At 44.1% G+C, this 27,817-nt stretch overlaps 1 protein-coding gene across 7 annotated transcripts in view; it reads left to right on the top strand.

Annotated features, from left to right (window-relative positions):
* The window catches only part of FAM120B (family with sequence similarity 120B), a 98,972-nt gene that overhangs the window by 10,778 nt on the left and 60,377 nt on the right, over positions 1–27,817 (top strand). For 4 of the 7 annotated variants that reach the window (XR_003521406.2, XM_027602033.2, XM_027602032.2 and 1 more), the window contains exons 2-4: positions 155–1,897; positions 8,579–8,759; positions 20,363–20,464. Coding sequence is in view for 6 of the 7 variants with exons in the window: in XM_027602033.2 (XP_027457834.2) it covers positions 176–1,897; positions 8,579–8,759; positions 20,363–20,464 (2,005 nt within the window). In the remaining variant the exon portion in view is untranslated. Of the gene's footprint in view, positions 1–154; positions 1,898–4,507; positions 4,586–8,578; positions 8,760–20,362; positions 20,465–27,817 lie in introns of those variants that run through there. The other 3 variants (XM_027602037.1, XM_027602036.1, XM_027602034.2) reach the window with 3 other exon arrangements.

Genomic DNA, 27,817 nt, shown 5'->3' with positions numbered 1-27,817 from the left:
TTTGGGCTCCTAACCAGTATGTCATGTTCCATATCTTATTAGTGACTAGAGTGTTTTGCAACTAGAGAGTGAATATTAAATATTGTCTGTGTTTGCTTTAAAAGGTGTATATCCAGTGGTAATGCCATAATTACTAATTTATTTTCCTTTCCAGATCCTTTCCAGGAGTTCAGTTATGGGTGTGAGAGGTTTGCAGGGGTTTGTGGGCAGTACCTGCCCACATATATGTACAGTAGTGAATTTCAAAGAACTGGCAGAACGCCACCGAAACAAGCACCCTGGAGGTACCCCTACCATTGTGGTTGACGCCATGTGTTGTCTCAGATACTGGTATACTCCTGAATCTTGGATCTGCGGCGGCCAGTGGCGGGAGTACTTTTCTGCTTTGCGGGATTTTGTTAAGACTTTTACAGCTGTTGGCATCAAGTTGGTATTCTTCTTTGATGGCATGGTGGAGCAGGCTAAGAGAGATGAATGGGTGAAACGAAGACTCAAGAACAACAGGGAGATCTCCAGGATTTTCCATTATATCAAGTCACACAAGGAGCAGCCAGGCAGGAACATGTTCTTCATCCCATCGGGGCTGGCCATCTTTACACGATTCGCTTTGAAGACTCTGGGTCAGGAAACCCTGTGTTCCTTACAGGAGGCCGACTATGAGGTGGCATCTTACGGCCTCCAGAATAACTGTCTGGGGGTTCTTGGAGAAGACACTGACTACTTAATTTATGATACTTGTCCCTACTTTTCAATTGGCGATCTCTGCCTGGAGAGTCTCAATACTGTCATGCTCTGTAGAGAGAAGCTCTGTGAGAGTCTGGGTATCAGCCTGGCAGACCTTCCTCTTCTGGCCTGCCTGCTTGGCAATGACATAATCCCAGAGGGCATGTTTGAAAGCTTTCGGTACAAATGCTTATCTTCCTATACCTCTGTAAAGGAGAACTTTGACAAAAAGGGTAATATTATCTTAGCTGTAGCAGACCATATATCTAAAGTTCTTCGCTTACATCAGGGTGAGAAAAAGCTAGAAGAGATGTTACCTTTGGGACCAAACAAAGCTCTTTTTTATAAGGGTGTGGCATCATATCTTTTGCCAGGACAGATATCTCCGTGGTTTTTCCAAAAACCCAAGGGTTTAATAACTTTGGACAAGCAGGTGGTATCCATGAATTCAGACCCTGAATCTGAGCAAGAAGTTCCCATGTGTACAGACCCTGAATCCAAGCAAGGAGTTCCCATGTGTACAGACCCTGAATCCAAGCAAGGAGTTCCCGTGTGTACAGACCCTGAATCCAAGCAAGGAGTTCTCATGTGTACAGACCCTGAATCCAAGCAAGGAGTTCCCGTGTGTACGGATCCTGAATGCAAGCAAGGAGTTCTCGTATGTACGGACCCTGAATCCAAGCAAGGAGTTCCCGTGTGTACAGACCCTGAATCCAAGCAAGGAGTTCCCATTTGTATAGATCAGGAATCCAAGCAAGGAGTTCCCATGTGTACAGACCCTGAATCCAAGCAAGGAGTTCCCATGTGTACAGACCCTGAATCCAAGCAAGGAGTTCCCATGTGTACAGACCCTGAATCCAAGCAAGGAGTTCCCATGTGTACAGATCCTGAATCCAAGCAAGGAGTTCCCATGTGTATAGATCCTGAATCCAAGCAAGGAGTTCCCGTGTGTATAGATCCTGAATCCAAGCAAGGAGTTCACTCTAAATCTAAGCAAGAAGTTCCCATGTGTACACACACTGAAATCAAGCAGAAGTTACCTCTAGGGGCAGATCCTGAATTTGAGCTAGAAGCACCCATGTGTACAGACCCTGCAGTTAAACAACAAGACCTCATGAATATGGAGCCTGAAGTCAAACAAGTAACCATGGTTTCAGACCCCGAAATCTTAAAGGTACGTAGATGTGCCGAGCCAAATCTGGGTGTCATGATTGGGAAAATGTATCAATCAATTATTGACTTCTTGTTGTAGTTCAGGCACTGTGGGGGACACACAACAGGGCCCTAGCAGTGTAGTTGAGAAGTATGACATACGCATTGGAAGCTCACATTGTAAAGTATGCTCGATATGGGTGCATGCCTGTCGTAAAAGAGAGCTCTTGGAATTTGAAGGAGTGATCGCTGTGGGTTAAATATAGAGAGATGTTCCTGAAGAGGTAGAAGTAGAGCCAGACCTTCATGGGAGCTGAAATTTATAACAAATAGACAAATATCTGTTGCCTTGGGGCACGAGGTAGAACAGTAGGCTGGAGTACGGGGTCTGAGGGGAGATAACAGGGAGAGAGGTTGGAAAACGTGGAGTGTAGCCAGATTGTGAAGATTATTAGATGCCCCACCAGGAGTTGGGACTTAATTCTGAAAGTGACAGAGAGTCCTTGAGGGTTTTTCTGGAGGGCTGTTTATGAACCACCTGTTATGTGTGAGGTTCTGTGCTAGGTGGGTTACACGCGTTACCTCTCACCCACAGGCCTTCTGTTGTCCCTAACAGGGTCCCCATCTTCCATCCAACTACACAAGGTACAAACCTGGGAATGCTCTCTCCTGTTTTTCATAACTATTCTCCCCCCGTCTTGTTACTTGTACCTGTCCAGTTAGTCTCCCACCCTAGTGTGAGCTGCCGCTTTTCTGGGTTACCCAGTAACTCTTAAACAATTCTTCTGTATAGACTTGTGCCCCTTCCAATCCACTTATCATGCTGCATGCAGAAATAAAGCCCTTTATTTGCGTTCATAACTCTTCAAAGAGTAGGAACAGTAACCCTGAGTAGACTACAGCCTGCCAGCACCTCACCACCTCTCCAGCTGGCCAGTCCCTAGTCTATCATGGCCCTCCTGGAAACCTCCCCTGCCCCTGTGCTAGTCTTTTCTGTAAAGCTGGGTGGTCACCCACTCAGAGATGGCCCCTGGCCATCCACTGTGTGGCACCTGCTGTGGTGCACACCTCCCTGGGATTTCGTGCTTGTGACAGTGCTGTGAGGGCAGGATCTTGTTTGTTTTTCTCACTGCTCAGCCCCTTTTGCCTGTCCCACTGTGTCTCACAGTAGCTGCTCACGAAGTCTTGAAGGCAGTATTCCCTTTCTCTTGTATCTTTAGGGCCTCTCCTTTAGTGACATCTTCCCTCCTTCCTGTACAACTACATGGGTGGTCCTGTCTTGAAAAGTTTCTCCCCTCTTTCTCTATTACATACATTGTAGCAGAGAAGCTAATTTACTAACATAAAAAATTACAGTCCTAAGGAGGATGTGGTACATACATTAAGAGAGTTACAGGTGAAAAAATATTAAGGGGTTAAAATTATCCTACCTGGAAGTGTCCTTAAGTGCTTCATAGAATGAAATGAATGTGGGTTAAAAATTGGAGGAAGGGCAGAATCAGAGCTCCAGGTGGAAGTGTGGTCAGACAGTCGGAAAGAAGGACGGGGCAGGGGCGGCCAGGTCTCAGCAGAGGACTAGACATCGCCTGAACAGACTCAAAGTCAGGAAGATGAACAGAGAAGAGCTACATCTAACTTGGCTTAAATTTATTTGGTTTTATTATGAGGTTGGATGTAGGAATGCTAGTTTAATATAGACCATGCAGAGATGATTCTCCACTGGTGACCAGAGGGTATTCTTCACCTTATTTCCCTTAATCATCACACAGTTCTGATCCTAGATGTGCTTGCCTCTGTCACCACATGAGGACATGGGTGTGGAAAGGCTAAATGACATGGTCTGCAATCACACAGCTAGTACTTGGCAGAGCCCGGGTTTGAACCCAGGCCTCTGCAAGTTTGACCCTTTATGAGATGGCATCTGCGTTCCCTGATGGCACGTGGAGGGCTGAGACAGTCATGGTCGGTAGCCTCGAATCATGAGCATGGAGGAATTTATCAGGAAGCCACCCTGCTCCTAGACTTATGCCTGGCTTCCAAGGTGGCACATGATGTAGACCTTGGAGCCACTCCAGCAGTTTGCCTGAAGGACAGGACAGGGAAAGACACACAGGCGGAGGAAGAGCAGAGCAAAAGGAGAGCATGCAGGGTGCCTCACTGCCTAGAGGAGGGCAGGGCCTGCTTTTCAGCTGGCCCAGGACTCCAGTCGAGCATGAGGCAGCATCACCCACCAGCATGCACAGTACCACTCTGGGCCCTCTGCTTTTTCTGTTTTGACCTGGCCCCACTGGTTCCCAACTCACACCCATTTCCCATTGGTGTATGGCCTTGCAGATGTCCTCTCTGGGCTTGGGCTCTTCACAAACCTTGACTTGCATTCGCCACACCAGTAGGACCCAATCTTGGCCTTTGCTCTTTTACTGGACACCCTGGTCATCTCACCCAATTTCCTGCAGAGAGTTCTGACAGATTGGGTGACACCACAAAGGGCAGCATGTGTATCATGAAAGAATTTAGGACTTAGTTTTTATACACATTGAGAAGGTATTAGATATCTTTAAGTAGGGGTGTGATGTGATCAGGTATTTGTTTTTTGAAACATTGGTTATACTGCAGAGAATGGACTCATGTGGCTGTTGCAGAAACCAAGGTGGAAGACAAAAGAGCTAGAATTAAGACAATGGCAAAGGGGAGGAAGAAACATTGAAAAGTAAGTCTTGCTGTGGAGGTAGGGGTCCTCCTGTGCTCTGGGATGGGTGTTGCCATGACTTAAGGATGGGCGAGGAAAGGTTTGACACAGAGGATAGCTATAGGGAAGACCATCTGATGCTTAGAAAACAGGCCTCAAGTCCATTACTCGGCAGGAGACAGACATCTGGAAGTCATGCGACTGGACGTGGTAATGGAAACCCTGCAAGGAGAAGATTGAGCCTTCTGAAAACATGCCCTGGGAGAGGGCTGGTCAGACAGGGAGGGGAATGAGGAGCGGTGACCCCAGCAGAAACCCAAGGAGGCAGGTTTCAAGAATGAGAGGAGCAATAGCGAGGACCGTCAGGTGCTGCGGAGTAAAGTAGAATTGGGGCTAGGTGGCTGTTAGGAGGGTTTCATGGCCTGAGAGCCACTGTCGCACAGGGGCCTGGTGGAGGTCAGATGGCCAGGGTTTGAGGAGTACCTTGGAGGCAAAGGCTGGAGCTGGGGAGTGCTGCTACTTCAGGAAGTTTGGCAGCGGAAGAGCCTTGGATGGGGAAGAGGGGAGGAGAGCGGTGGGAGGCCTGCCTGTAGGGGAAGTTGGGCCATTGTGGAAGGACAGATCACGTGTTGTCCACACTCTGACTCTCCCATTGATTGGACTTCACGATACCTTTGAAAACAGTTGCGTGAAGTGCCTTCGGTTCCCCTTACATTTTCCTTTAAAATTTGTTTGCAGTGGAGTCTTCTATCCCTATCAAATAGGTAACCCCAATTCCAACGTGTGTGTATTTCAACCCCACATAGTCCCCTAGAAACCCGTAGGTAGAAGGCTTTAGTGCACAGCAGTTATCCTGGGCACATACCACAGCCAGATATCTATGTTTTCTCCATAACAGAATATTTTGGAAAATCAGTTAAATTTTAAGCATAAATTATTTGGTTCCATAATGTTGGATAAACTGAATTATTATGTTAGAATTTTAGATTAGGTGAATATGTTAAGGTTTTTCCAAGTGTAGAGTGCTATATAGATCTATAGTTAAGAGCAGAGGTAAAAGGTGCTTATTAAATGATTCTGATCCCATTAGTGAATTAAAATTCTAATTGTAGAGAACTTACCCGAAAAACCCTGTATACACCCAGAAAACACATCAAATTCTGTACAGTTGCCAAAATTGAAGATTTCTTGGTAGGGCAAATATAATTTATTATAACTTTCTAGATAGATTTGTTAAAATACCATCTCTCTTGAAATGAAAAAGAGTCAGGTATGGAAGAGGGAATAGGAGAATAAGTCAGAAGCTATTTTGCCTCAAAAGGATCATAAAAAACATAACTATGATGTTTCTGATGGATTCAGTATCAAAAGGGGCACATAGAGAAATAGTTCACTTTCCAATGATCTTCCATTAGAGTATCAAATAACAGTCCTTTAAAAAATATTTTTTAACCTTACTGGCCTTAAAGTTGCTAGCTTGTCTGCCATCCTGCTTTCAAGACATTTCAGCAAGGAGATAGACATAACGTGTAGGCTCGTGACAGTGGCGACACTGGGGACCATGCACTATGTGCCAGGCCTCATGTGCAGAGCTCTCGTTAACCATTGTGTTGACCCCTTTAATCCTCAGGATAGTTCTGTGAGGTTGGCACTTTTATTAAACCTACTTTATATCTGAAGAAAGGGAGAAATAGAGTAAGACTCAATTCTACAGAAATGAATCAAAATAACTAGAACTACTTAAAAGTATATATAAATAGAACACCGATTTACAGAGTTTTTGACATTCCAGGTTGTCCTAACACCACATTTTTTTTTACAGATGAGAAAACTGAGGTTTATTTATTTTTTATGTGCATAAGTTATTTTATTTTTTAAATTTTATTTTATTATGTTATGTTAGTCACCATACATTACATCATTAGTTTTTGATGTAGTGATCCACGATTCATTGTTTTCGTATAACACCCAGTGCTCCATGCAGAGTGTGCCCTCTTTAATACCCATCACCGGGCTAACCCATCCCCCCACCCCCCTCCCCTCTAGAACTTTCAGTTTGTTTCTCAGAGTCCACAGTCTCTCTTGGTTCGTCTCCCCCTTCAATTTCTCCCCCCTTCATTTTTCCCTTCCTTCTCCTAATGTCCTCCACGCTGTTCCTTATGTTCCACAAATAAGCGAAACCATATGATAATTGACTTTCTCTGCTTGCCTTATTTCACTTAGCATCATCTCCTCCAGTCCCATCCATGTGGATGTAAAAGTTGGGTATTCAGCCTTTCTGATGGCTGAGTAATATTCCATTGTATATATGGACCACCTCTTCTTTACCCATTCATCTGTTGAAGGGCATCTTGGCTCCTCCCACAGTTTGCCTATTGCGGACACTGCTGCTATGAACATTGGGGTTCAGGTGCCCCTTCTTTTCACTACATCTGTGTCTTTGGGGTAAATACCCAGGAGTGCAATTGCTGGGTCATAGCGTAGTTCTATTTTTAATTTTTTGAGGCACCTCCACACTGTTTTCCAAAGTGGCCATACCAACTTGCATTCCCACCAATAGTAACACCACTTTTTTTTTTTAAAGATTTTATTTATTTATTTGACACAGAGAGAAGGAGATAGAGAGAGCACAAGCGGGGAAGTGGCAGGCAGGGAGAGGGAGAGGGAGAAGCAGGCTCTCTGCTGAGCAAGGAGCCCGATGTGGGACTCGATCCCAGGACCCTGGGATCATGAGCTGAGCCGAAGGCAGCCGCTTAACCGACTGAGCCACCCAGGCGCCCCAGTAACACCACATTTTAAATGCCTTTTGTGGCAGACTGTTTGGATTGAATTTTGAGTAGTAATCTGGGTAAATCACTTCCTACACTAATAAGAATGTTCTTCACAGAAAAAATAAAACCTGTGTGTAGGTTATTATAGGCCTCTGATCTTAGCACTTTTTTTTTTTAAAGATTTTATTTATTTATTTGAGAGAGAGCATAAAGCAGGCAGAGGGAGAGGGAGAAGCAGACTCCCCGCTGAGCAGGAAGCCCGATGCACAGGGCTTGATCCCAGAACCCCGGAGATCATGACCTGAGCCGAAGGCAGAGGCTTAACTGAGCCCCCCAGGTGCCCCTTAGCTCCTCTTTTTAAGGAGAAAGTGGAATGCAGCCCTGTGCCTCATCACCTACCTTGTGCCAACATTGCTGGTTGCAAGGCAGAAACGGGGTGTGCAGCACATGTGTTTTGCTCAGTAAGGAATTACTGAACAGGTGAATGTGACACAGATTCTGATCCCAGGGAAGTTTAGTTGACTAGGGGAGATCAGACCAGGTAACTATCGGGTAAATGTGGGATGAGCCCCATTAGGCGAGGGGAGGTGAGTTCTGGTTGGGAGCAGAAGACAGGGTGGGTGGTGAGCCCTGACGAGAGAGGAGCTTATGAAGTGGGAGGGTAGGAAGGCCCTGAGGGGGTACCTTTCCTGGATCCCAAGTGAAGATGGAGAAGGATCGAGTGTTCCTGAGGAGCAGTGAAGGTGTACTGTTGTGACTGGTTTCTGTGAGGTGGATTGGTATCATGGGAAGAGCACGTTGGGGCCTTGAGTGTTAGGGTGAAGATCGTGGTAGTCATTCAGATGCTTTGAGGAGGGCAGTGACTGGACCTATTTCTAAGAAGACAGGGTGTTGATGCTGTGGAGGGTTAGGGTTGGAGAGGGGGGAAGTGGGTTAGGTTCCGTCAGAGTCTTTCATAGTGATGCTTCTCATCGGGCGGACAAAATTCCGAGATGCCGCAGAAGTCAGTGTGGTAAGTCTGGTAGGCGGTTGGCGATTGGAGGTGCAGGAGTAATTGACAGTTTGGAGCCTAGAAATGCCAAGGAGAGGAAACAATGCCAGCCCGATGTCATGAGTTTGAGGGACCATCACTCCATTTCTGAGTGCCTAAAAACACTGGCATGGGATAAAAAGGGTTGGTTTTTTCTTGAAGATTACTGTTTTGTTTTCAAGGAGAAAGCAATTGTATTTCAATTTTGCACAGGTTGCTCGAGCACAGCACGTCCAGGCAGAGAGCTACCTGGTGTACAACATCATGAGCAGCGGAGAGATTGAGTGCAGTAACACGTTGGAGGACGCCCTCGACCAAGCTCTGCCCAGCCAGGCTTTTGTTTACCGCCCAGTGCGGCAGCGCGTTTACTCCCTCTTACTGGGGGACGGCAGAGGTGAGCTTGTTGGTCTCTCTTAGCAACGGTGCTATTTGGAGTTGGATTCTGAGAAACAGACCAAATGAAGTAGAATGCATTCTTTCAGGACACGGATACAATTAAAAAGGGTTTTGTTTCTCTGTAAAATCTGTAATTGAGAATACCACTCACATCTGTACAAGATTAAGGGTAAATGCCATGGGACATCTCTATCTAATTAGCAAACAGTTGATCAGTATTCATTAAAAGAAGAGTGCATTGTTTTTATAAAATGTTATACTTTTATTCCTTAAAAGGATTTGTGTTTTCTGAAAAATGTGAAAACCCTTTCCTTCTGCAGGAGTGTAGGGTATGTTTATTATTAGAAGACAATGTCTACTTATTCTTCTTCCAAATGTGATTTTCATAAAATAATTCCATAAAATCTAGTACATCATATTTTAAAGTATAAACAAAATTTTCCTTTAGAGCGTTTGTATTTAGGTTTTTCCCATCTATATTTTCCTTGTGCAATAACAGCAAGCATGTAGGGAGAGGACTGTCAGTGGCCAGAGCAGGAAAGTTGGGGGGCCTTCATCACCAGTTGGAAAATGAATTAGGCCCTGCTGCTCTCTTTTCAGGGGAGTTGGGGGGCATTGAGGGTAGAGAAGAGCGCTTCATAGTAGAGACTAGTGATGCTTCACACATGCAGATACCTCTTGGGTGAGGTCCTGCTCGCCTGCAACTGGCCTCCTGGGACACTGGTCTGACTTGAGAGCAAACAGGGCCGCACACACTCTGACTGGGACGGACACAGAAGCAGTAAGATCCCGAAGAAAGGGTGTCTGCGGTCCTTTTGCCTAAACTCCGTTATTTCCGGACGTACCAATATTGGTATTAAGATCACTCTGTTCTTCCGGAAAGTAAGCATTTCTTAACTTACAGGTGGTGATAGAATCCTCCGGTTAAAATGCTGTCATGATTCTTTGCTTTGGCAGGGTGTGGAGTGGCAAGGTTCTTCGAATCCAGTTTTTATTGGATTCTCGGCATGTACTGCCTTTTCCCACATGTGCTGCCAGAATCCAGAGGCTTATGTGCCCTAAGGAAGACATGAGAAAGATGTTTACACCAACTGAAAAACAGAAACAAAAGAACCTATGGAATAAACTTTGGGACCAGATAGTATTTAAATAATATTTTTCTATTTCTTTTTCTTATGTGGTTCTCTTTCCATATTCTTTCTTCACACAAGTGATTTCACATTGATTCTAATGATTAAAAAAAAGACATCTTAATCATGAAAAAAATTTTACATTGTATAGTATTTGCCTGGAATTGTTTTTATTTTTTATTTTTTAAATTTTTTTAAAAGATTTTATTTATTATAGAGAGAGAGAGAGAGCATGAGTGGGGGCGGGGGAGAGGGAGAAGCAGGCTCCCCACTGAGCAAGGAGCCCCATGTGGGATTCGATCCCAGGACCCCGGGATCATGAACTGAGCTAAAGGCAGACGCTTCACCGACTGAGCCACCCAGGCGCCCCTGCCTAGAATTGTTTTTAGAGTAGCTTATTAAATGAAGTCCAAATATATGAACTTTACTAACTTAAATTTCATACTTTGTTAATGCAGATTATTTACAGCCATATTGGTAACTTGATTACTTAACCACAATAACAGGAATAATTACTCAAATTGAACTTGTCTTCACAATTGATCTTTACTCTCTTCTTTTTCAATTTTTTGGCTTTCTCCATGAAGTTTACATTTTTAGGATGTGAACATAAAATGCTGCTATTGCTGGTTTACTTGTGGTGGTAATGAGGCATATTTTGCGTTGCTTGCTTGGCTTAGCTTATGATCCATGTGTCCTTGAAAATGATGTATGTTTACAGTTGCTGTTCTAACGTGGCAGTTGGGTTGACAGGGCTGTTCAAGTCTTCTCCCCATCTCCTTTTGACTTGTAATTAGTTCTGGAGAGAAGAGTGTTGAAGTCTGCAGGTGCTCTTGTGGATGTTTTTATTTATTCCCTCAGTTCTGTTAGTTTGTGCTTCAGATATTTTTGAAGTTCCATTGTTAGGTGCATATACATTGAAAATTGTCCTGTTTCTTAATGAATTGACCCTTTTAACATTATGAAATTTCCCTTTAAAAAAAAAAATCTGGTGATAGTCCTCGTCTTGAAGTTGGCCTTGTCTGACACTAACGTATGCACTCCAGTTTTCTTAAGATTAGTGTTTGCGTTGTGTATCTTTCTTCTGTCCTTTTACTTTTAACTATTTCTTTATACTTAATGTATGTCTCTTTTAAGCAGCATATCCAGTTTGACCATCTTTCTTTTATTTAATTAATTTTTTTTCTCAAGGCCCCAGTGTGGGGCTTGAACTCAGCTACCCTGAGATCAAGAGTCAGACTCTTAACCAGCTGAGCCACCGAGGTGCCCCTGATAATCTTTCTTTTAATTTAGTCTTTAGATTACTTACATTCAATGTAATTATTGACATGATTGGGTTTAAGTCTTTCATTTTGCCCTTTGCTCCGTTTTTTTCCTTTATTTTCTCCTTTTCTGACTTCTTTTGGACTAATTGAATAATTCTTAGTATTTTGTTTTATGTCCTCTTTTGGATTATTAGATTTACCTGTTTTTTTGTTTTTTTTTTTTTTAGTGGTTCCTCGAGGGTTAATAATGTACATCTTTAAGTTACCACAGTTTGCCTTCAAATAGTATTATAACCACGTTGTGTGTGATGCATTGTAGCTGCGAACTTTCATTTTCCCATCATTTTTGCTATTGTTGTGTATTTTTTAAACTTTTAATTTTGAAGTAATTACACACTCATGGGAGTTGCAAAAACAGTCCATAGGCTTTCCTGTACCCTTGCCCCGGGCCCCCGCACAGACGACGTCTTGGGTAATAAAATACAGTGTCAGAGCCATAAATTAACATTAGTGCAGTTTTATTAACTAGATTACGGCTCTTAATCAGCTTCATCATTTTCTACATTCACTCATTTATTTGTGTGTGTGTGTGTAGTTTTATGTATTCTATTCGATGTCAAGATACAGAATTGGTCCATCCCCACGAAGGAGCTCTCTCATGCTGCCCCTTTGTGTCCTGCCCTCCGGCCCTGTCCCCTGTTCCCTACTGGTTTGTCCTCGATCTCTGTAACTTGATTTCTGCAAAAATGTTACATACATGTTTGGTCATGTCAAGAATGTTACATACGTGTAATTTTTTGATAGTATGCATATGTTTTAAATCCCATAATATTCTTATTTTTACTTTAAACCAGGGGCTGGCAAACTTTTTCTGTGAAGGGCCAGATGATAATAAATATTTTAGGCTTTGAGGGCCCCTCTTGTCTGTGTAACAAGTACACTCTGCTGTTGCAGTGTAGACACGTCTCTGTCTGTCACAGGAGCGAGGCTGTGTCTCAGTAAAGCTTAATTTCCTTTTCCTATGTCACAATTCCCATGAATTTTATATAATCTTCCTGTGTCACAGAATATTCTTTTGATAATTTTCTAATCATTTAAAATAACGTGAAAAGCATTATAGCTTTCAGACTGTATAGCACAAGAAAGTCAGACTTGGCCCATTGGATATCATTTTCCAACCATTAATTTAACCAATCAGCTGCCTTTTAGAGGAGTTTACAAATGAGAAGGCTTTGGAGTGCACCCTTGCTGGCGCTCTCCATTTCTTTGTGTAGATCCAAATGTCCTTTGGTATCATCTTTCTTCATTTAGAGAACTTGCTTTTACGTTTCTTATGGTGCTCATTTTATTTCCTTATTTTTTTTCCCTGAAAATATCTTTATTTCAGAAGTGTAATTTTGCTGTATATAGAATTTTAGGTATTTTTATTTTTTGTTCAGCACTGTAAAGATGTTGTTATGTTGTCTCTAGCTTGTATTGGCTGTCACGTGGTGACCGTGGTCCTTCTTACTGTTGTTCCCCATCTGTAACAAGTGTTTTTCCCTCCAGCTGTCCATAAGGTTTTTCTCTTGAGCGCTGGTTTTTAGTAATTTGTTTAAGCTGAGCTTTGGAGTGATATACTCAATGTTTATTCTGCTTGGGATTCCTGAGCTTCTTGGACCAATGAGTTTACATTTCCTATCAAATTTGGGGAAAAAGTGAATTTTATTTCATCAAACATTGTCTCCTCTCTCTATTGCTTTCCCCTCTCACTCTGGGCCTCCCAGTTCCATGCTTGACTTATTGCTCATGGTGCCCATTATGCACCCTGGCTTGCTTTAAGCCTCTTTTCTCTGTGCTTCAGTTTGGGTAGTTCCTGTTGCTCTTATTTCAAGTTTATTGAACCTTTCTTCTGCAACATCTAATCTGCTATTAACCCATCCAGTGAAATGTTTGTTTTAGATATTGTGTTTTTCAGCTGTTTTTTGTTTTTTTTTTTTTAATCTTCCATCCCCTGCCCCCATCTTCATGTTTGCCTTTAAATCCTTAAATTTATGCACAGGACCTGTTTTCAAGTTCTTGTCCACTAATTCCATCAGCTCCATCATTTCTGGGCCTGTGTCTGTTGATTGACTTTTTCTTCTTGTAAGGGGGCCATGTGTTTCTGCTTATTATCCTTATGTATTTCTGCTTATTTCCATGTCCACTGTGTTTTGATTGTAGCCTAGAAGAGTTTGGATCTCTGAAGGGTATTGACTGTGTTCTATCAGGCACTTAAATTTACCAGATCCTTTCAGGGCTTGCCTTAAGCTTTATTAGACTTGGTCTGAGAGGACTTTCACTCTAGAGCTGGAATGGCCCTGCTCCCGAGGCTTGGCCTTCCTGGGCTGTGCCCTGAGTGCTAGGTGTCTAATGAGGGTCTCTGCACATTGGTTGGTAGGACTCTGATGTTGTGGAGCTCTGTAGGGTCCGCTGGTTGCTCGGCGGGGCTGGTCTGTAGTTGTCCTGTCCAGCCTCCCTGAGTTTTGCCCTGGACATGTTAGAGCTCACTTCTCAACTAGGACCTCAAGGGCACCTCTGTGCAGATTTTGGAAGCTCCTTTCTGCACAGTGCCAGTGCTGGTGTTCTGTGCTACAGTCCCTTGACTGTTATCACAGTCTTGATCTGCAGACTTTGCTTGTCTCAGAGACTTTCTTGTTCTGGTAGGGCTCTTGCTCCCTAGGCTGCAGTCTGCATAGTGCCTCTGTCCAACTCAACAATGCGGTGGCTACAGAAATTTGTCCAGAAATAGAGGTGTTGGTGGGAAGACTGGTCAGGCAGCTCTGCCCCCATCTTGGCCATCTCCCACCCTACTCCGCCCCTGCTGCAGCCCCTGCTCTCTGCCAACCCCCATGTGTGGGAGGCCCTCACACCGGGTGTGACCGTTTTACACCCAAGTGGTCCCATTTACTTGCATTGCTCTAGAAACTGTATCCATGTTGACAAATACAACTTGTATTTTTTCTGGCTCAGGCCATTCTTCTGATCAATTCTATTTGTCCCTTATGAACTTAAAAACTAACTCCCCCCGAACTAACTGCTTCCTCCCTATTTCTTCATCAAAAGTCAGTTCTTCTCTGAAAGAACCATGTGCTTTTCATTCATAGCTTATCACAGTTTGTTTATGTGCTTGTTTGATGTCCCTTGTCCCCACTGGCTGTAAGCTGAACTAGCAGAGATTAGTCAGTTCCAGTATTTCCATTTAGCAAAGCTTTCCTCAGGAAAGGGTAACTATAACAGTTGAATTGCAGACACAGGAGGAAGAGCGATGATCTGTCAAGTCCTGAGAGGTGAGCAGCCTTCTCCGAGCCCAGCCTGACTGACAAGTGGGAACTACTTGTTTAAAGTGAGGTTTTTTTTTAGAATCAAAGGTGTCTTTAACTCCGCGGGTGTAGACCCTGAGTCCTAGAACCAGGCTCTTACACTTGCACCGCTGTAGACACTGGAGGTCTGAGCCAGAAGGCACTGGCACTGGACTAATCCACTGGTGCTCCAGAGTCCCTCATTACGGGTACACGTTGGAGGGCTCGTCTGATGATGTTGGAGTGGTTGGCTGGCCACACTCCCACGTGTATTTTGTCTAGAGGCATGTGCGCTATTTCGATGGCCGGGTGGTGTCACGGCCCAGTGAGGGGAGAATCTCTCCAGTCATCCCCCCTCAGCCCACCTTGCCTTCACAACAGTGCTTACTTTACTTCAGATCCTAACTCTGTCTCCTCATGAAAATCTTAGCTTCCTGTGTCACCGTGAAGCCGTGTACATTTTAGGAAAGAGGAAAAAAACTGGGAAGATGCCGAAGTGTATCCTGCTCTTCTCCTTTACGTCGGTGCAGTTAGCAGGGCTGGGGGCGCCGGTGCGCACAGGCGGCTGTCCGCAGGTTGTGCTCTCGTCCTGCCCGCCGTTCCCTCGGTGACACTCGGGGGCCCTCACGCAGCCGGGTGAGCCTGGTGGTCTCATGCTTGTGTGCGTTGCGGTCCAGTTGTGTGGCGCCTTCACAAAGCGCCTGCAGGCCATCAGCACATCAAGATCCGAGATAAGTCCATAGAAAAACATATGTGTGGGGAGTCTTTTAATATTTTTCAGGACTAAGGCCACATATAAATACAGATTAAACCAGCCATATAAAAATACTACAGAACCATAAGGACAAATATTGTTCTTTAAAAGCCTGAGGGATGGTTTATTAAACTTAAAAATCCCAGCAACTGAGTGATTGTAATTGACGACTTCTCCTCACTCTCGCCTTGCCTGCCCCGAGAGCACACCCACAGACCCTCCCGGCCCCTCCAGGCCAAGTGAGAGTGGTCAGCATAGGCTAGGTGGAGTTTTCGTGGGGGAGGGGCTGCAAGTGTGGACAGTTTCCCAACTTTGCTCCTGGAGAACATGTCTTTGTTACATACAGAAGATTGTACAGAGTGGATCGATATGTCTGTCCTTTGGGAATAACAGAAGACCAAATTTGATTATGTCATTTTCCCATTTTCTATATAAAACGTTACAGCTTGAAGGGAGTTAAACTAGCAAAGAACTTTTCTCAAGTTCTTTACTCCTTTGAACGTAGAGCCTAGCATATTGAAAGTTTGAGAAAATCAGCCTTTTCTTTTAGGAATTGCCAAACGCAGTTTTCCTCTTTTCTTTTTCTTGATTTTTAGGCATTTAAGATTATTTCATTCTAATTCAGATGAACCAAATTGTTGCAAAGTGCATGCCAGGTTAAAACCTTTGATATTTTGTTTTTCCTATTTAGGCAGTTTTATTTTTAATTTTTTAAATTTTTATTTAAAGTATAGTTGACATACAATATTATATTCATTTCAGGTGTACAACTTGGTGATTCGACATTTGTATAAATTACAAAACTCGCACCATATTAAGTATGGTTACCATCTGTCACCATACAAACCTACTCCAGTATTATTGACTACATTCCCTATGCTGTACTTTTATCTCCATGCCTTGGTTATTTTATTACTGGAAATCGGTACCTCTTAATCCCCTTCCCCTATTTTCTTTTTCTTTTCTTTTTTTTTTTTTTAAAGATTTTATTTATTTGACAGAGAGAGACACAGCCAGAGAGAGAGCACAAGCAGGGGGAGTGGGAGAGGGAGAAGCAGGCTCCCCACTGAGCAGGGAGCCCGATGCGGGGCACGAACCCAGGACCCTGGGATCATGACCTGAGCCGAAGGCAGACGCTTAACGGACTGAGCCACCCAGGCTCCCCACCTTCCCCTATTTTCATCCATTGTCCCACCACCCTTGTCTCTGGCAACCAGCACTTTCTTCTGTGTATTTATGAGTATGTTTCTGTTTGTTCATTTGTTTTGTTTTTTAGATTCCGCATATAAGTGAAAATATATGGTATTTGTCTGGCTTATTTCACTTAGCATAAGACCCTTGAGGTCCATCCATGTTGTTGCAAAATTTCATTCTTTTTTATGGCTGACTGATACTCCTGTGTGTGTATGTGTGTCAGCTCTTTATCCGTCCATCAGTCGATGGACACTTGGGCTGCTTCCGTATCTTGGCTATTGTAAATAATGCTGCAGCAAACATAGGGGTGCGTATATCTTTTCCAAATTTGTGTTTTCATTTTCTTCAGGTAAATGCCCAGAAATGTTCATGTGGTAATTCTATTTTTAATTTTGTGAGGAACCTCCATACTGTTTTCCAGAGTGAGTGGCTGCACCAGCTTGCATTCCCACCAACAGTGCACGAGGGCTCCCCTTTCTCCACATCCTCCCAACACCTGTTGTTTCGTGTGTTGTTAATTTTAGCCATTCTGACAGGTGTGAGGTGATATCTCACTGTGGTTTTGATTTGCATTTCCCTGATGATGAGTGATGTTGAGCCTCTTCAGTGTCTGTTGGCCATCTGGGGATGTCTTCTTTGGAGACATGTCTGTTCGGGTCCTGTGCCCATTTTTTATCAGATTGCTTGTTTTTTTGGTGTTGAGTTATATAAGTTCTTTATATATTTTGGATACTAATCCCTTATTGGATATGTCATTTGCAAATATCTTCTTCCATTCACTAGGTTACCTTTTGTTTTTTTGATGATTTCCTTTGCTGGGCAGAAGCTTTTTATTTATTTAAAGATTTATTCATTTATTTGAGAGAGAGAGCAAGAGCGAGAGAGAGCATGAGCAGGGGGAGGGGCAGAGGGAGAAGCAGACTCCTCGCTGAGCAGGGAGCCTGATGTGGGTCTTGATCCTGGGACCCAGGATCATGACCTGAGCTTAAGGCAGGAGCTTTGACCAACAGAGCCACCCAGGTGCCCCGGGCAGAAGCTTTTTAGTTTGATGACGTCCCAATAGTTTATTTTTGCTTTTTCTGCCTTTGCTTTTGTTGCCTCAGGAGATAAATCCAAAAACAATATTGCTTAGACCAATGTCCAAGAGTTTATTGCCTCTGTTTTCTTTAAGGAGTTTTATAGAAAAACCTCTGAAATTATGTGGTATCCCAGAGAATAGGCTAAACTCTAGAATTTTTCGGCAATATCTGTTTATTTTAAGAGGATCTCAGGTAACACTTTGCAGCTAGCTCTGGGTTTTGAAGGACTGGTAAGTTTGTGTCTGTAGGAGCGGCAGTTTGGATTAAAAGTGAAAATGCTGCCATCTGAATATTTGGATTTGGAAAAGTCATTATCCAGACTATTAAACTTATTCTTTGTAAGTGTTCACACATTTTCTAGCCACTGTGTACTGCCCTTTTACCCTCCCGTGGCAGAGGAAGGAAGTGAGGGCACACTGAGGGTGCCCATGTTGCCCAGCAGCTCACAAGGGGGAGGGCAGAGTGCCAGAGAACCTGCAGACCCTGCATAGTGACCTAGCACCTTTCCCTGCCCTGCACCTCAAGAAAATACTCATCTTTCATATCTCCGTCATTTCCTGCATCCTTACCCATAAGTTCAGATAAAATTTCATTTAGGGAGTAAAAATTCCAGTCAGCAGGTCGGTTTTACCTTTCATCCTCTGGCTAGTTAGTTGATTTCTTATGTGATAAAAATTACAGGTTTTCATATTCAAGTCTCTGTTAGTCAGTAGCTGTTAGGTACTGCATTTTAAGCAGCAGGTGCACTCTTGTTCTGTGACTGTGTTGTGTGGTCCTTGAAACTCATTGGAATTAAGTCAGTCACCTTAAAAGCAAAAACTTTTGTTCTGTTGTTAATTAGGAGAAACTGTAGTTAATATGGACTTAACCCTCACTGGTCTAAATGGTGGAGAAAAGAAGGAATTTGCTATCTGTGCTGATGTAAATTTTGGAGAAAGGGGAAGTTGGTGTCCATGCTGGTCTTCAGCCCAGTGTGTCCCTTGCGCAGAAGCGGGGTTTGTAGATCCTGGTGAGGTGGTCTCAGTGGGCAGCTCTTTCTTCCGAGGTTGTAGCGGAATAACTGACTAGTGTGTGGCATTGCCTTTGGCATATTTGTCCAAAAACTGACTGCTCTAGGTCTTAGTAGGAAATCTACCTGGTATTGTCTAACAAACAGTAGCAGTGCCTTCTTCCTAACATTATTCAGAACTAAAGCTCTGAGAAGTCAACCCCAGGCCCCGGGGTTTAGAGGTTTAGAACAGTTTCAGTTGAAAGATGGTATAAAATGCGGTTTTGTAAATGTTTCAGTGATTTCCTAGGGAGGCAGCTGGCTGGCTGGTGGAGAGCTATCATCCGTGAGGTACGCAACCTAGTGAGGTCTGTCTTTGGGCATGAGAGAATGCTCTCCTTTCAGAAATAGCAACTTAAAACACCATTCACTCAGCAGGCTGTTCTTTAGTGTAATGAATACCTATAGGCCAAGAGGATCACATAGTGGATGTTGCTGTTGTTTTTAACAAGTACAAGAATACTTCTCAGAATTTTCTTTCTTTTTCTTTTTGTGTGTGTGAAATTTAGGTTAATGTGTTCATTAAACTTAGGGTTAACAGGCGTCTGCCCTGGGCCTCATGCTATAGGGACTGAGACTGTGAAGAGGTCTCAGTTCTGGTACCAGGAGCTCAGTCAGGTGGTCAGTGAGGGGAGTAAGTAAGCATGTGCAGTGTCAGCAGAAGTGCCCAAGTGGACAGCACGGAAGTCTGGGCATGGAGAGAAGCGGGCCTGGAGTGCGTGGAGGGAAGGGATTCTGGGCCAAGGAGGTGAGAAAAGGCATGGTGAGTTTGAGGATGTGAGGTACTCCAGCCGAGGAGCAGGATGGGAGCCAGAGCCAGGTTCCCTGGGGACCCAGCCCAAACAGTGCATATCCTGCGGACTGGCGAGGCGAGACTCAGGGGCCCTCCAGTCACTGTGTGCGGGTCTAGGAGAGGGTGCTGGGTCAAGCAGCGTGCAGTGGGGTGGGAGTGGGGGAGCTTGGCATGCTCCCAGGTCTGCACTCTGAGGCTGGTACAGTGGGCTGCTGTTGCGGGATCTTAAATTAGGACCAGCAGCCTGGTCAGGTTTTCATTGTAAAACAGCAAAAACCCAAAAGCTCGAATTTACGTGGAAAATGCCTTGGATGGGGTGAGTCGGAAGATGGTCTAAACAGGGCTGGGCCCGTGTGGGGTAGGAAGCCAGGTCCCAAAGGGCCCGGGGGTGGTCTTGAGTGCCCTGGGGGAGGGGAGGCAGGGGTTTGGGTGCTGGAGAGATGGCAGCCTGATGACCCCAAGCTAGGTGAGCATGGTGGGTAGGAGAGCCACCTTCCATCTTTGCTCACTGAGTAGATAGAATGGAAGAGAAACTGAATCTTTAATAGCAATTAACAATCCAACATACAGAAATGCCTTTGTTCTAGATTATCCCTACTAGCTTTTTGAATTGTCTAATGTCATAATAGTCTTGATGGTTACACAAAACAGTGAATTAAAGAAAGGACTGTCCTAGTACCGGTCTTCCCTAAGTGTTGTGTGCAGCAGTGTGAGAGCCCAGGAGGAAGGACGTCGTAGGAGCCACATAGGCGGGGATCTCTGTCCCCCGTTACTGTTTACTGACCTGGGTTGCCCTGCCGTCTCCCCATCCCAGAGGTCGTTGCTCTTGTTGAAGTGAGATCAGAGGGTAGGGGTCTGACTGTTGGGCCTGAGGCCCCTCTTAGTGTCCTTGGATGTGAGACCTCACCGTACTCACCGCCTTGCAGTTGGCCCCCAGTGGAGCTGGGTCTGTTACCGTCAGCCTGGTGATGAATGTTGGTAGTCATGTGCATCTATTGATCCTGCTATCTTTACTCAGATGGCACCAGCACCTGCCCCACTGTCAAGGAGTGGTTTGTGTACTCTGGGAACCCACTGAGGCACCCGGACCTCGTCAGGCCTCTGCAGATGAACATTCCAGGTACAGACAGTTTTGGTTTCAATAAATCACTCATTTGTTCACCATATGATACAAGTCCAACAATGGATCCATTGTGGAGACATGTTTTTTCAGAACTGCACATATACTAATTTTCATGTCAACCCTGGGCCCACAAGGAATGTACCTGTCTATTAACGTTCTGAAACAGCAAAGGAATGGGCCTTTGTTCCACAGGTGGACCCTGGGCCAGTCTGCTGTCTGCTCTGCCTCACTCCGCCTGGGCCCTTATTCAAGGTCTACATCAGGGGAGAGCAAGGCCAAGAGGAGTACAGCTGTGGGCCCAAGCCCGTTGCCGCCTGACCCCAGGGCCCAGTGCCTCGACTTCGCTCAGTAATTGTCTGCCAAATCAACAGGGTTGGATTCTTGATACTCTGCTCGAGTCAGTTCTCCTTCCTACTACTGAGAGTATGTTTTGATGAACTGGAAAGGGAAGATAAAGGAAAGTTATTTCAGCTGGAAAAATAAGTTTTCTCTTCATGAGTGTTATCTTAAAACCTATAAGGGGAGGGAACAAAAAACAAAGTTCACCTAAAAATTAGCTGAAGTCCTTTGTCCTTTGTTCCTGCGAGTTCTTAGTATTTGAAAAAAGTCAAGAATTTGAGTGGGGGGTAGTGTTGTACATAAAGGCAGGTTAAAGATGAGGAGGGTGGTGAGGGTTTATTTTTAGTGTTCCTTGCCATTGTTTCAGAGGACAAGTATTTTTCTAAAACTTTGATATTCCATTTTTGTATGCGTTAAATTCTCTCCTGCCACTGTTGTTCCCATCATGCAAGTCTGCAGTTTACCAAATAAGGGTGTGAGCACTGCAAAATAATTTTCTTAAAAATGGAATTGTATTGGGAGAGGTGAGGAAAGTTACTATAGGGAATATTTCCTTATTCTCTCAGCCAGTGATATATTCAAACCTAAAAAGGTATTTATCAAAAAAAAAAAAAAATGAAGATGAATTAACATCTGTTTATACAGCAAGAGATATTTTTAAAGGATAGCCAAAATAATTTTTCAGAAATGTTTTATTATATATGTGATTTCTATCTTATTGTATCTTTCCAAAAATAATATGAAGAGGGATTATAGTTTTCTTCATGGTTTGAATTAAAGAGACCGTTTGGCTCATCATCATATTATGAGTTAGTTTTAAAGGCCACTCCTTGAAATGTTTTCATGAACTCTGGCAGCCATATCATGATCACAGAGACGACTTCTGGGGCTTAAGCAAGCCTCCTCCTTGGCACTACCGGACCCACAAAGTTCTGCGTGTGGCTGCGCGGGCTGCATGTCGGGGCTGGGCTCCAGAAGAGCTTGCATGCAGGGCTTCCATCACTGGAAGACTCGAGTGGAATCCTGAGCTTTTGGTGCTGATAATTTACATGAATGACTCTTTGTTTGTGCTTATGTTAATAAAGATATGAAAATGACAGGATTTTAATATTTAAATACTTTATCCATGAGGAAAAATGCCAGATGGTTTTTCAACTAAAATGGAGACAGACCGTCCTGTTTGTGTCACGGGCATTTTCCATTGCTCAGGCAGCGTGTGCTGAAAACCGTGGCGTCCTCTGACGCCTGCCGTCCATACACCTGTCTCAGGAAACCTGATGCGCACAGGTGCCTCGGCCCGGGTGCAAAAGGCCCTTGTTGCATCATGGGAGCTGTTGTTCCCACGTGAGGCCAGCGGTCCTGTCGGTAGAAGGGGCGTCACCTCAGGACACAAATCTGATTTTCTTGTTCTCCTGAGAGAGTTTCAAGCAGGTTGATTTCATAAATGGTGTGTTTCCAGTGAGTCTCCTGATAGAGTGGCCAGAGTGTTCTTTTTAAAAAGGGCTTTCTTCTAACAGCACATGTGATTTAGCTTGCTTTCTTAAATAGTAGAAATGTAGAAACAGAAATCACAGATATTTTTCACAAAATGGAAAGGAAACACAGGGGAGCAGAAAAATTACAGATTACCTAACAATTAGGAGGGAGAAAGAATTAAAATTGACCAGGCAAGGAGCAGAAAAGTAAACTTCATTACTGGCGTATTTTATCACATCCCTGTGTCCACTCTGTGCTCCCATCTGTGGGTGCACACGCCGCTTACAGATACACGTCCGGATGTGCGCACTCGTGAGCTGTAAGCTGCCGTGCATGTGTCTCATCTGTGTGCGTGGGTGCTCTTGCGTCTCTCACCTCACCAGTGTCCTGAGACGCGATGTTTTCGACGATGCAAGAAGGTTGTACCTGGAAATTGGGCTTCCTTTCCCCAGACACAGCTCTTGAAGGGCCCTCGAGTTGTACACATACGTGCTTGTTTATTCTCAGCACACACAGCCCCTCTCTTCCTCCTTCCTCACTTACTGGGGCTCTGCCTGTTGTGGAGTGAGTCTTGGACCAAACCAAGGCAGGCATGTGGAATAGCGTCTTCTCCCCCAGAGTTGGAGGTTCTTCTTCAGACGGAGCAGAAGTGGTTCTTCCTCTCCTCAGTGTCAGTTTTCTTGTCATCATAAGCATTCCCTCGTTTCAGAGACCTAAGACAGCTAATTAGCCGTATATTTCTCAGCTTTATGAGGGTGTTTGACTCACCAAAATCTTGCAGGTCGTCTCAGAAGACTCTTACAGCCTGAAGTGAGACGAAGTGATACCTTTCCTGAAAAGAAGGTGCCATGTTTGACCCAGGCCTTCATTTGCTGGGGCTGTTGTGGTGGAGCTTTCTTCTGTGTGCTCTCAACAGTCTGTGTATGGATGTGTACACACGTGTACAGGTCTAGAGAGTCTTGTCAGGTCCTAGCAGTTTCTGTGGGTGGTAGATCCAAGTCCCCAACTGCTGCCCAGGTGCACGAACGCACACGTGACGAGATGATGACGTGACCGCCCGCCTCCTGACCCACCCACCTGACATCATGGGTCAAGAGAAATGGCTTCAAAACCTCAATGCCGGTTTTCTTTCCATTTGTAAAAATAATCTGAAGATTTTTCAAATAACTGTGTTACAAATACACATTTGAGTCACAAGCCAACAGTTGAATTTCACTTTTTAGAGCCACATTCACTGTATTTGGATTCATTAGGAGGAGTGGCATAACAGTGTCATTTTGCAAGCATGAAATGAGACATTCATCCCTGTACACTTAGAGCTTAATATATCGAGATATCAATGCATTCTCCTCTGTTTGTACCTGAATGAAATTTTTTTTTTTTTTGCTTATAATAAATAGGCTCTTGAAGTTTACCCAGCCAGAGTGAAGATTCAGTTTGGAAGCGTGGAGTTGTCAGGGTTTTTAATTTTGTTTTCTTTTGGCCAGGAATGCTCTAGTAAACGAGAGAATGCTAAGTAAAATATTCATTTAAATAAAACTTATGAACTAAAGCTTTCACAGGTAAACTTGAGACATAAGATACATGCACGTTAATTTCGAGAACTCTTCACCAGTCATGTCCTGACAGTGGACACAAGCCAGACAGGTGGGTGGTTTTTCTCACCCCAGCAGTGTGCAAGGGAAACAGTCATCAGATTAACTCTAAAACCCAACTATTGAAATATGTATTTCCATATAAAAAGCATACAGAATTGCTATGGTCTTTATTCACTCACTTCTGTTTATTGTTGCAAAAACACAAACAGAAACATTACTTTATTGCTTTGTTACTTATGAGGTGCATACAGCAACCCTCTGCCAGGGGTGGATCCTCCAGGTATCTCTTGAGAAGGGCCTCAGAGATGTCATTCACAGAAGTGACTTCCTTCCCTGCCCCTCTGCTCCTCCATCTGTGGGCTCAGGTCCCCCAGAAGGATCCTAGGCTTTCCTGTCCATCTGGTCACACAAAATCTTTTTCCAAGGTATGTAATTAGGTTTTTGAAGCCAGTGTGTTTTAGATGTGATGCTGGTTGGTGACCTAGAGATGAGATCGATTGTGTAGGTCTGTGGCTCTTTGAAACATCTCAGCTGCCCCTGGCGCTCTGGGGGAGTATAGGGGCCGTCCTTTCTGGCAAAGTCTTATTGATCCCCAGGAGCAAGGGGTGTCTGGGGGGGGGGGGGGGAAGAGAGGAGCTCTGAGCTGATCTGCCTTCCAATTCCGATCAAAACAGGTTTCTTTTCTTTATTTTGAATTTTTCTTAAAGATTTCTGTATTTCACAGACAGAGCACAAGCAGGGGAGGGGGAGAAGCAGGCTTCCCTCAGAGCAGGAAGCCCGATGTGGGACTCGATCCCAGGACCCTGGGACCATGACCTGAGCCGAAGGCAGATGCTTAACGACTGAGCCACCCAGGCGCCCCAAAATAGGTTTCTTTTAAGCTGAAATTACTAACGGTGTTCTTGGTGTTAGGTAGGCTCAGCCCTCTTGGGTTATTAACACCACGTTTAAAAACCATTTCATCTAGGGGCGCCCGGGTGGCTCAGTCATTAAGCATCTGCCTTCGGCTCAGGTCATGATCCAGGGGTCCTGGGATGGAGCCCCACACTGGGCTCCCTGCTCAGTGGAGAGCCTGCTTCTCCCTCTCCCGTTCCCCCTGCTTGTGTTCCCTCTCTCACTGTGTCTCTCTCTGTCAAATAAATAAATAAAATCTTAAAAAAAATAAAATAAAAACCACTTCGTCTAGAGTGAGTTTACCAGTGGAAGAGAACTAATCTAAATGATCCTTCAAAGAAGTTCACACCTTCTGGCTTAAGATGATGAAATCTATCAACTGAGAAGTAAATCTCCGTGGACGGTACTTAGGAAGAGAACCATCCTTATAATTAAGGCCATTATGAAGGATCGTCAGAGGGTCTCTGTGCAGCCTAGCAAGTACTACGTGTGACAGAAAATGACAACAACCCAAGAATATGTTGTCTTGTATTGAAGGCAAAAATCCTCAGTTTCTGGAGAAGGCTGCAGAGGTGTCTTGTCTCTTCTAGTAATATGCATACAGGTGCTCAGTACCGAGTTCTTGACTAAATAAATTATTGATTGAATTTAGGATTGAAATTCTCTGATTAAATTAGAGATTTTTGAAGATGTGGTTTTTCAAACTGGTGGTTTTCTCTGATCTATTTTATCATTAGCCCTCAAGAACCAATTTCTTTATTATTGGCGAGAGTTATTCTTTTCTTGTCTGTGTAAATGATTTCTTAGCTGTTTTGTGGAAGAATATTGAGTGGTATTCAAACTCTGCCTGTGTCCGAACCACCTGGAGAGCATGTTACAACAGATTGCTGCTCCCTGACCCCTGGAGTTCGATTAGTGGGTCTGGGGTGCGGCCTGAGAATTTGCAATTCTTTTTTCTTCTTTTTTTAAGATTTATTTAATTATTTTAGAGAGAGTGCACACAAATGAGCACAAATGGGGGAGGAATAGAGGGAGAGAATGTTCAGCTAGACCCCACCCCCCCACCACCGCTGAGCACGGAGCCCAATGTGGGGCTCAGTGCAGGGCTCAATCCCACACCCCATGAAATCTCAACCTGGGCTGAAACTCTAGAGTCGGATGTCCAAAGAACTGAGCCACTCAGGCGCTCCAAGAATTTGCAATTCTAACAAATTCCCAGATGATACCAAGGCCAGGAGTGATGGCCACCAGCATGTCACTGTTCGTTCAGGATATCACGTGTTTGTTGCTGCCACCGTACTTGACTCTCAGTATATCTCATGAATCTCATTCTTTTTTTATTAAACTCTTCTGTGTAAGCAAATGAAGTGCAAGGTGTACAGTCTTTCCACTCTCCATCCCCACACACTCTAATGGGGACTTGGCCTCTCAGCTGTGTGCATAGATGTTGTATATGCATTGAAAAAAGGACTAGAAGCTATATTTTAAAGTATGGCTATATGTGGGTGGTGGGATTATAAATGTTTTTATTTTCTTATGCCTTTTTTTCCTTAGTTTTTTATAGTGCGTGACTTTTAGAGTTAGAAAAATTGTTTGTCAACTACTTGAGTATATTTAAGATAACTGTGATAATGGGACATTCATCACTTACCTTCAATCAGGGCTTGGCAGCCGTCTATATTTTAGGCTTTGGGGGCATTGTGATCCCTGCTGCAGCGGCCCAGCTCTGCACTTGGACTGCACGGGGGGCCACAGACAGCACACAAATGAGCCTGGTGCCGTTGTGCTAACACTTTATTTAGGGACGTTGAAACTGGCATTTCACATACTTTTCTCACATTGTGAAGTACTATTTTTCTTTTGATTTTTTTTCAATCATTTAAACATGTGAAAACCATTCTTAGTTTATAGGCCTACAGAAACAGGCAGCGAGCTGGATTCAGCCCATGGGCTACAGTTTGCTGACCCTACAAGATGATGATTTTTCTGAAAATATGTGTTTCTAAGAAGTCATGGCTGACCCTTGTGAAGATCTTGGAATGATATCTCCATCTTGTTAACTGGTGCCATAGATTTGTTTTTTGCCACTTGTCTTCACTATTTTCTTTCTTTCAAGAGAAAAATGATTTTTTTTCTCTCCAAAATAAATAATGAAAAAATTTTTTGATGGAGGAAACACTTCAGCCATTTCAGAAATGCAAATGACTTTTGCTGTGTTGTTTCACTTTCAGTGGTGGGAGATATATGGTCAAGAATATTAAATGATACTGTGAGAAATGGAGAAAAAATGGAAAAAGAGGAGAGCTGCTTCTATGAGTCCTTTAATTCTGATACCGTGTGGTTGCTGAGTTTTGTTCCATAGTAGACATGTGGGACAGTCAGACCTCCGCCGTCCTGGCTCTTGAGGCGTTGACCCTGCAGAAATCACAGCTGCCATCTGTAGCGGGACCTGGCTTGTCCCGGGACTGGTCTGTGTCTGTGGGTGCTGGCAGGACCCCCCACTTTTCCTCCAGACTCCCGGGGCCATGTGTTGTGATTTAAGGAAATGAGGAAGGGTTGTTTTTTTTGTTTTTTTTTAACTTTAGTAACTTAAATGTGTATATGAAACATAGAAATGAAACACTAGAAATTACATTTTGGGAATTTCTTTTGTTTGACAGTTTTAGGGACATGACGTCCAAAGCGTGGGGTCCAGAGTTGCCCTGCATCCAAGCCTCTAGGTTGTGCAGTGCAGACTCCTGGTCATCATACCTGGTAAAGCGGGCTTTCTGCATGCAGAACCCGGGACAGTGCATTTTTTACAGTCTCTGCAGTGGGTTCTTTTTACGCTGAAGTTTGAAAACTGCTGGTCGAGGGGAATAAGAGAGTAAGCTAACAGGGGAGGTGGCGGTCTTTGCACCAGCATATTCCACTGTGGCCGTGTTCTTTCGCACACTCAGAGACAGGGCCTTTTAAACATACTCTGAAAAGCATTCTTAGCAATGGCAGAATGCAGCACAGGTAGGAAAAAAGCCCTAGTTTCCCTCAAAACATAGTCCTTAAG

This window comes from Zalophus californianus, chromosome 7, assembly GCF_009762305.2.
Source record: "Zalophus californianus isolate mZalCal1 chromosome 7, mZalCal1.pri.v2, whole genome shotgun sequence".
Classification (NCBI taxonomy): Eukaryota; Metazoa; Chordata; class Mammalia; order Carnivora; family Otariidae; genus Zalophus; species Zalophus californianus.
This window is presented reverse-complemented; position numbering and strand designations above follow the sequence as displayed.